Raw genomic sequence first — 10,003 nt, 5'->3', positions numbered from 1 at the left:
CCTTCTTTAGTATCCACGTTTACCGTACCTGCGGCAGTAACGAGCGCCCCTAGTGGACACAATGGTGAACTGCTGCAGCACTGTGACACTTTGGAAAAATAAGGCGGGGAGGCAGATTTGTTGTGAAGCGGCAGTAGGCGGTGTGGTGTGGGCGTGGCTTAAAGCGTGGGCCCTTGTAACGTGACGAAGTCCCCGCCCCTCATTTATAAGGCTTGTCATGAACGGCGGGCGCTCACAGTCCCCTAGAACACGAGGGTGAGAAGAGGCTGATGGCCGGAGGGGTTCCCCGGACGATGCGAAGTATGACAGGGGCTGGAGACAGGGACTCCCTGCAGCCTCGTGTGTGACAAGCTTACCGTGCTGTGCCTATGGACGCGCTGCTCTGAACCGGCAGCCTGTGTGTGTCTTCTGTGGACCTCGCTGCTCTCATCTCTCGCCAAGAGGTTAATGAGGTATGTGTGAGCAGGGCGTACGTGGGCATTGCTGGGACTTGTCTGTGCAGCTGGGGCTTTGCTGTGATGCCCGTCTGCCCGCAGTGTGATGTGACTGTGTATATCTGTGCCCAGGCAGCCGCCCAGTGAGTGTGACATGGCTCTCAGCGGGACCTTGCTGCCATCCATCGCCACCTTCACAGCGGGGACCCCGGGCAAGGACAGAGTGTTGAGACTGGCAAGTGTTGGCGACGTGAGTATCCCTGAGCGGATAGGCTTCCTCCTAATCTGCTGGCACTGCAACTGTGGTGGGCACTCTGTGGTGGCACTGCATGTCCTAGTACCCTGCAACTGGTGGGCACTCTGGTGTGGGCACTGCATATCCAAGTGCACTGCAACTGTGGTGGCACTGCATGCTCTAGTACCCTGCAACTGTGGTGGGCACTCTGGTGTGGGCACTGCATATCCAAGTGCACTGCAACTGTGGTGGCACTGCATGCTCTAGTACCCTGCAACTGTGGTGGGCACTCTGGTGGCACTGCATGTCCTAGTACCCTGCAACTGTGGTGGCACTGCATGTTCTAGTACCCTGCAACTGTGGTGGGCACTCTGTGGTGGCACTGCATGCTCTAGTACTCTGCAACTGTGGTGGGCACTCTGTGGTGGCACTGCATGCTCTAGTACCCTGCAACTGTGGTGGGCACTCTGTGGTGGCATTGCATGCTCTAGTACCCTGCAACTGTGGTGGGCACTCTGTGGTGGCATTGCATGCTTTAGTACCCTGCAACTGTGGTGGGCACTCTGTGGTGGCATTGCATGCTTTAGTACCCTGCAACTGTGGTGGGCACTCTGTGGTGGCACTGCATGCTCTAGTACTCTGCAACTGTGGTGGGCACTCTGTGGTGGCACTGCATGCCCTAGTACCCTGCAACTGTGGTGGGCACTCTGTGGTGGCACTGCATGCCCTTGTACCCTGCAACTGTGGTGGGCACTCTGTGGTGACACTGCATGCTCTAGTTCCCTGTAGCTGTGGTGGGCACTCTGGGGTGGCACTTTATGCCCTAGTTCCCTGTAGCTGTGGTGGGCACTCTGGGGTGGCACTTCATGTCCTGGTGCCCTGCAACTGTGGTGGGCACTGGTGGCACTACATGCTCTAGTTTTCTACGTTTGGTGGGCACTATGCGGTGGCACTGCATGTCCTGGTGCCCAGCAACTGTGGTAGGCACTTTGGGGTGGGCACTGCATGTCCTGGTGCCCTGTAACTGGGATGGGCACTGCATGTTCTAGTGTCCTGCATCTGTGGTGGGCACTGAATGTCCTTGTGCCGAGCAGCTGACTGCGGAAATGGCACTGCATGTCCTAGTGCCTGGCAGCTGTGGTGGGTGCTCTGGGGATGGCACTGCATGTCCTGGTGCCCTGCAGTGGTGCTGGACACTCTGGGGATGACACTGCATGTCCTTGTTCCTGGCAGCTATAGTGGGCACTCTGGGGTGGGCACTGCATGCTCTAGTTCCCTGCAGCTTTGGTGGGCACTTTGTGGTGGCACTGCATGTCCTTGTGCCTGGCAGCTGTAGTGGGCACTCTGAGGTGGGCACTGCATGTGCCTGGCATCTGACTCTGGGGATATGGTACTGCTTCTATCTGGACTTGTGCACTTTTCTAGACTTCGTCCTTGTCCTCTGGGTTGATTCTTTTTCAATGTGCCATTACCAGCTCTTCTCACTGGCATTCCAGCTTCTGTCTTCAGCGCTGCTTTACTCCTCTCCGCTGGGTAGCTTTTCCTCCTAGTTCTGTCCTGCCCCTCATTATGGCACAGCCTTTGCTGTAGTATTACAGAGCCTTGCTGTTCACTGCCTGTGTCTTACTCATCTCCTTGTGATAATGTTCAGAAGGAAAATAGAAGGGTCTCTGTTTGCCGTTATCTTAGAAACCAGTGTACACACTAATATTCCTAAAGGGGAAATGTCAAAATAAAAGGAAATGCCAAATGCAAATTCTTAACCGTTGGATAGTGTTTCTAGCTTGGCCCAGATCTGATGGGTTTGGAGAAAAGCAGCGTGCTTACTAAAACTTGGCATATGGGTAACTTTTTGTGCTTCTATAAGGTGTCTTGTACTTTGACAGCTGTCTTAAGGAAGTTGTCTTACTTTTTCCAACAGAGGTGGAGAGAAGATCTGTCCCACATGAAAAGGCATCCCGCACTTAACCAGTCTCGGCCCTATGATGGTGTAGAGGGACACTCTACAGCTTTGGGGTCTCGCAGAGATCAAGAGGAATTTAATGAGCTGCTGGACTTTGATTTTATACTATCTAATTCTCTTATTCATCAGGAGTCTATGGTGGCTTCTTCCTCGTCTTCTTCCTCTGCTACTGCCTCATCACCTCCACCGGCTGTTTCACTACCAGACATGTCTGCTCTCTCACCACCTGCCAACTGTAATTTTACCTACCAGCTATCTTGCCCTCAGGAAGCAACCGGAGGCACCCCTCTGATATACACTTCTAGGGAGTCCACTGTGCCAAACTCTTCTTTTAACCTGGCGGATATAAATGACGTGTCTCCTTCTGGTGGATTTGTGGCTGAGCTTTTGAGACCTGACTTGGACCCTGTTTATATGCAGCAGGCACAGACTAGTCTACAAGGCAAATTTGTATTGAAGGCTGCTGTGGATATGAGTGATTATGGCCAGCCCGTCAGTGTTAGAAAGGGTGGTTCCGGTATGGACAGTCCCATGGTTTATCAACTGCCAAGGATGCGTCAAGAGATCAAGCAGGAATCACCTGGTTCTTGCTCGGGCTCATGCCAAATGGATGGACAAGGTCAACAATCACAAGGGCAGCATGAATATCAAGTGGTAAGGGTGCTGTCAAGCAGGACTAACCAACCTCTGTCTGCAGAGGAGCTCATGGTAAGAGATTGCCATGTGTCCTCTCAGGCATTAAGCCACCCCTCTCTGTCAATACCTCCTGGCTACCACACGTCTGCAAGTTTCCCTCACTTCCCACCAGACCAGCAGCAGTCCCAGCTGCCTCCATCTCAGCTTCATTATCAAGGTCAGTCTTATCTAAATATTTTTGAAGAACCTTTAAACTTTCAACTATTGAAACAAGAAGTGATGCTGACTCCACCCTCTTCACCTCTAGAGCTTCTAACCCCTGGCGGCTGCATGTCAGAAGACGTTAAGCCCAAGAGGGGTCGCAAGTCCTGGCCCAGAAAAAGAACCGCTACTCACACGTGTGAGTATGCAGGCTGTGGAAAGACCTACACCAAAAGTTCCCATCTAAAGGCCCATCTGCGAACACATACAGGTAACCCTCCATTTTATCAGACCGGTAGTGGGATATTTGGCTATTGTTTTAATACTGGATCCTAGTATGCAGAACTTCAAAATTCCGAGTGTACTTTGCATAAACATCTGTGCCCACACTGCTCCTCTTCCTTCTGGAGACTATTTATAATGTCGGTTTTTGTGGTTTTACTCTTGGCAAAACTTTAGGCATATTACAGAGTGAAGCATACAGAGTCTATAAACTGAGAGAATCCATTCTCTTCAAATAGTTTACATCAAAGGTGGGCATAGATCTGAACCTACCTCCTTCCACCATGAACAGAGTTCTGTGTGTGTGTATATATATTATATATGGTGTGTGTGTATATACTGTGTATATATAAATATTATGCACACCTATATACATTTATATGATTGCACACCTATGTATATTTATATACATGTACATGATCTCTTCTGGCTCTCTGCATCCCAAACCTGGGGAATTTATGGGTTTCATACAGATCATTGCATGTATACCATATGAGCAAATTATACAATATCATCCAAAAAGAGAACTTTTCTATTCATTTCTCTGAATTGTTTAATTTAGTCACGAAAAAACTATTGCTTGTATACAAATTTTAGAATTAAAAATTCTATATAAAAAAACAACTTTTAACAACTTTTAACAACTTTTAACAACTTTTAACAACTTTTAACAACTTTTAACAACTTTTAACAACTTTTAACAACTTTTAACAACTTTTAACAACTTTTAACAACTTTTAACAACTTTTAACAACTTTTAACAACTTTTAACAACTTTTAACAACTTTTAACAACTTTTAACAACTTTTAACAACTTTTAACAACTTTTAACAACTTTTAACAACTTTTAACGTCTTGGGTTTTTGTATTTTTGTTGTCATTGATGCATTTCCAAAAGTTTCTCCTCATGTAATGTTGTACAAGGTAACAAGCAGGTGTATGAGCTAGTAGTGTCTCTTCTATAAGGAAGATGTATTTGTTTTTACTACATCAATATAGTAATGGTTTGTGGGTTTTATTTTCTTGTTGGTAGGTTGGTGACCTTTGTGTGTTACAGAAAGCCTTAGTAGCACAAGCTTGTTTTCTAGAGTGGGATGCTGCCTCTAGAAGATGGCTTTAATTACAAGTAGTATTTTATTAGGAAAATATAATAAAAACATTTTTTTTTTCCCTCCCTTGATGCAGTGAATGGGCTGCCATGGCTAGATAAAACTAGGTAAAGTGTTAATTTGGTTAGGGAACACTCCTCTGATTTGTGCCCCTCTTTCATACTCTACTCAGAACACATTCTAGAGGAAAACTTGTGCACAGTGAAAGAACTTTTTTTTTTTTTCCAATGTTGAAAGTGAGAAAAGACGGAAGAAGTTAAGTTCTGATTTATGAAACGTTAGTGACTTGTTTTCCAGCTTTGATAGCAGAGCGAATGTAACAAGTGCTCAGATTCAGAGTTGTTTTTCACCCAAGAGCGGCTTGTTCTATTTATTTTTATTTTTTTTTTACCTTGTGCCAAGACTTGTCAATACGGGCAGTTGACTATTTGTCACTGACTTTCAAGTGGAAAAATTCATTTCACAAGGTTTTGAGGTGTGGTTAATGTCTATGGAGCCTTGCCAAGTTTGAAACAAGTTTACCACAGATCACATTCATTTTTCGAATAGAACATATTTGCAGCTAACAATGAATACAAAATGACTTTGATCTTTTGAGACGCTGCCGCAAAAGCCCTGAAAGCCTAGGGCATGATAATTGCAGAAATCCCCACTTGGTAGCAGCCAACATGTAGACCTTAAGAACATACCTTGGAGGACTAAGGGTATGTGCGCACGTTGCTTTTTACCTGCTTTTTACCTGCTTTTTACCTGCTTTTTCTTCTGCGCTGTTTAATGCCAAAATGGATGTGTTCTTCTATTCAAGCAAAGTCTATGGGAATTTGGGTTTCTTGTTCACACTATGTTGTTCAAAATGCTGCCTTTTTGTGGCAGAACTTTGGTCAAAAACTCAGCTTTGCAGTGCAAAACCCAAATGGCAAAAACAATTGACATGTTCTTTGAAAAGCTGAGTTTTTGACCAAAGTTCTGCCTCAAAAAGGCAGCATTTTGAACAACATAGTGTGAACAAGAAACCCAAATTCCCATAGACTTTGCTTGAATAGAAGAACACATCCATTTTGGCATTAAACAGCGCAGAAGAAAAAGCAGCAAAAAGCAGGTAAAAAGCAACGTGCGCACATACCCTAAGACCTAATGACAGTTCTCTACAATCCGAAATCCGCTGTCTAGCCACTTCTTGTCACATTCGTGTCACCATAAAAGAATGTTTTTAATTTTTTTTTGTTTAAATTTGTTGCAATTTAGACCTTGTATTTTTGCTATGCATGAAGGCATAAGCTATTTTGTAGCTGAAACATTCTTTACCTGTGCACAAGCACTGGTTCACCTATTTTGCCTTGCAAAGATGGAGTACAGCTTTCCTTCATAAGTTTTAACATGCCTCCATTCTCCCCCATTTCTATTGGAGAAGTAGAAAGACCTTGAGATCGATTTCTGCTGGGTACACAGTGAAGGAAGCAAGTTTTTTTTTTTTTTTTTTTTTTTTAATTATTAATCTTCGTGTAGAAGGAAAAAGTTCTCCTTATGATTCCAAACATGTGGTCTTGGGCAGTAGGCTAAATAATTCTCTGGCCTTTCTTTTTACTTTTACCCAATTTTATTTTTTGTTCAAGGTTTCAAAAGTCCTGGTTGGCACATGGCTACTGTAACTTCATGGTGTGGCTCTCGATGCTTGTAAAGTTAGGTCACATTAAGGCACTGTGTATCTAACCCAAGATCACACGTCCATTTTTCAGATGTAATTTAGAAAATTAGGCAATTGTTTTTACACTTTGCATTGTTCGTTTTTAACATCCATGTAAAAGGAGTCTTTAATGCAAAACATTGTCTGGGTTTGTGTTTTTTGCATAGCAAGCAGTCAGATATTCCGACAGCGTGCAGATGCAACACATTCCTTTTTTGTTGTTTTTTTTCAATGATATTTTTTTGGGTGGTGAGGTTTGATTTATGTACTGCTGGTGAGCAAAAAACCCCTAAATGACTGCTATCAATAGCCACATATCTTATGTATAAAAGTTAATACGGAGTGGTGACTGAGCCCTTATATGCATCATGATTCTGCAGATGTAATCTATCTGTTGTAAAGCTTGGGGGTTCTCCCAGTCAGTCTAGGACCTCTGGCACCCACTAGAAGTCATTTACATCGTCCCTTTCCCAATTTCTACAGGTCAAGTGTCTACAGTAATTTTATTTATATTGTAAACTTTTACATACTGGGTAGTCAGTATGATACGGAGATTGGTGAGGGTTTTGTTTTTTTTGTATTTGCCCTTACTAGATCCTAATGGCAAGTAACGCTCTACAAATGTGATGGTCTTCTGCTGCCCCTTTGAAGCCCATTACTATATTGGAGCCTTGGCCCATCGGTGGCTCCTTTGGTACCGAGATGGGTCAGTTTAGTTATTTTTTTTGTATATAATACATACAGTATATGGCCTCATTCAGACATATGTTCTTGTTGGTGTTTTTGTCCGTGGTTTCACAGCTAGAACATGTACTCTTTAGCTTGTCACATGTCTGGGTTTGGTTTTTTGTTTTGTTTTTTTTTTGGGGGGGGGGGGTTGTTTGGATTTTGTCCGTCTAAGTCAGACATGTCTGTTTTTTATCTGAGTCATGGATCAGAATTGCACAGTCACTTCTATGGTCCCGGGTGCTGTATGTGATTAACATTGCAGTGGAAAAACTTTGCAATCTGAGTGAAAACCACTGACAAACACTGATTAAAATGGAATAACTGAAACTATGACCACTTTTTTAATATGTGAAAAATCTTTGGCCTGAGAGGCATGATACGGTTTTGCAGTCAGATTCTCATATTCGATGATCTCTGCTTGTTGGAAACGTTCAGGTTTATCACTATATGCACAACTCGTGACAGCTCTGATGCACCTGGCAAGCCGAGCTGTCACTTTTGTACATGATCATGACCTGTTTTGTCAATGCAAGCAGCCTCCATCGAAGAGCAGCAAGCAGACTTCTTGAAAATGGTGAAAGATTGAAACCAAGTATAGTAAAAGTTTGCAAAACTTTCAATCCTCAACATGTTGCCAGGATAATCTATTGGAAGCTGATGTGTGAATCAAGATGTTCATGTGGATGTGGTCTGTAAATAAATCAGCTTGTACACCAAGGTGGATTGTGTTGGAAATGTCAAAGTGCAGATAAACTGGTTAGACATGTGTCTACTTTGACATGTGAAGTGAGCCATACTAGTCTTTATTACAGACTGTGTATTTTGTGACAAAGTAGAATGGATCTTGGTGTAGACAGGCCACATATTGTACATTGTTTTTTTCTTATGTGCAAAATATTGGTATCCTATTTTAATGTCTCTTGTACTTTTTCCCACAGGTGAGAAGCCATACCACTGTGACTGGGAAGGTTGTGGGTGGAAATTTGCTCGCTCTGATGAACTGACACGCCACTACCGGAAACACACTGGCCATCGGCCTTTCCAGTGCCAAAGGTGTGACCGAGCTTTCTCTAGGTCAGACCATCTTGCCTTACACATGAAAAGGCACTTCTGAGTGTATGAAGTAGCCGCAGACCCAATACTGCCATAGGCTTTTCAGTATTTATAGCACACAATCCATGGACGGGAGGAACACAAATGTAAGCACTACAAGCTGCCATGTTTTGCGAGAAGGCAAGAATTGGAAACCATTCTCTACTAATGTCAGAGAAGATACTAATTTAATGAACTGTGGGTCTATGACTGGATCTTCAATCATTCCATTGTTGGATAAAACTGGACTTTTATGTTTGTTTTGTGAACTTGATCTTAAAGGTTAATGACTGGAAAATGGTGGTTGCACTATTTACAGGTGTTCAACATAGGCCCACCTGCTGCTGTCCTATATTCTCATCCAGCTCCACCAGCCAGGTCATGGGCTTACATATCCTTCTGAATTAATCCCTCTTGTTACTTATTGAAATGTAACCTATGAGGAAGGCTGAATATATGTTTATTCCATGCAAAACTCTAACAAGTGTGCACTTCCACACATATAGTAGAATAAAGCTAATGAAAAGCTGGTTGAAGGAATAGTCATAATAGCTAATGGTGCTTACAGGCTCATACTTCTAAAGGTACCAAAGATTGAAGCCAAAGTTCTCAAACTGCTGCATATTTGACAAGGAAACCTATTTTGTCTTCCGATTTTTATTATTTTTTTTATTTTAATTTTTTTCTTTAATTGACCAAAGTCGGGTGTGTAAACCTGATTTATCGATTATGTTTGTATATGCAGACAGTACGTGATGCACTGTGGTTTCTGTGTGCAATAATGTGTACAATGGTCTACTTCCACATATGCCTTATCCAGAACAAATGTCTTGTGTTTTCTATATAGGACTTTACATATAAAATATGTAATATAAATTTCTGCCAACTTCTATTTTGTATATTTGTAAACTATGAAGTAAATTGAACTTTTTTGGAGTTTGTATTTTCCTTAAGTTTTAAATAAACCTATATTTTATTTGGCGAATTATTCGCAATAATTGTAATCTTAATGTCGTCTTTTCTTTTTCTCTTCCCTTTTGAGCACTAATTTATAACAGGCCTTCTCTATGAAAATCAGAAAAATTGGCCTTGTTTTCCACTGTAACCAATAAGAGGGCAGCTTTAATCTCTTAAACTGCAGTGACAAATGAAAGCTGTACTGTGATTGGTTGCTGGGTGGTATAGGTATGAGTATGGGTAATAAGGCAATTTAAACTATTATGAGAAGTGAAGCCCAATAAAAAAATGTAATGATACAGGTGTACCCAATGAGTGTGGGGGGGAGGATCCAGCAGCTGCAAAAATAAATTCACAAACTCTATGCATTTCGAGCAGACACTTTGTCTTGACCTACTCGAAATGCATTGACCTGATGTCTTTACATATTAATTTTTTTTTTTTTTAATCTTATTTTTTTTTTTTATAAACATTCTTCCGGAAATGTGGTGTTTTTAGATGTAAATATGTTTTGTGGCTTTTGGATCCTGTCATTACCATTTTTCAACACTGCATTACCCAAGATCTAGACTGATGTTTCTGCATACTGCACCCATTAGGGATCATGTCCTACACTGGTGAGCTGACATTAAGGCCCTGTGCGCACACTGCGTTTTTACTCGCGGCTTTACCCACGGTTTT

General features: G+C 42.7%; 1 protein-coding gene across 4 annotated transcripts; it reads left to right on the top strand.

The window, feature by feature from the left end:
• Positions 1–231: 231 nt before the first annotated feature.
• On the top strand, positions 232–9,369 carry KLF4 (KLF transcription factor 4). 4 transcript variants are annotated; one of them, XM_075316722.1, is made up of 5 exons: positions 232–452; positions 567–684; positions 2,591–3,485; positions 3,576–3,740; positions 8,212–9,369. In XM_075316722.1, exons 1-5 carry the CDS (start codon positions 448–450, stop codon positions 8,385–8,387), a joined length of 1,359 nt encoding a protein of 452 aa, XP_075172837.1. In that variant the 5' UTR covers positions 232–447; the 3' UTR covers positions 8,388–9,369. The 4 variants fall into 4 exon arrangements, with proteins under 4 accessions (XP_075172837.1, XP_075172832.1, XP_075172824.1 ...); XM_075316717.1 differs by having other exon boundaries at positions 571–684; positions 2,591–3,740; XM_075316709.1 differs by having other exon boundaries at positions 2,591–3,740.
• The last annotated feature ends 634 nt before the right edge of the window (positions 9,370–10,003 follow it).

The sequence above is a fragment of the Anomaloglossus baeobatrachus genome, chromosome 1 (assembly GCF_048569485.1).
Source record: "Anomaloglossus baeobatrachus isolate aAnoBae1 chromosome 1, aAnoBae1.hap1, whole genome shotgun sequence".
Taxonomy (NCBI): domain Eukaryota; kingdom Metazoa; phylum Chordata; class Amphibia; order Anura; family Aromobatidae; genus Anomaloglossus; species Anomaloglossus baeobatrachus.
Note: the sequence above shows the minus strand (reverse complement) of the source record. Positions and strands in the feature narration are given on the sequence as shown.

Coding starts and splice junctions, on each gene's coding strand:
- KLF4 (XM_075316709.1), top strand. Junction 685..2,590: donor GACTGGCAAGTGTTGGCGAC/GTGAGTATCCCT, acceptor TTTTTCCAACAG/AGGTGGAGAGAAGATCTGTC. Junction 3,741..8,211: donor CCATCTGCGAACACATACAG/GTAACCCTCCAT, acceptor TTTTTCCCACAG/GTGAGAAGCCATACCACTGT.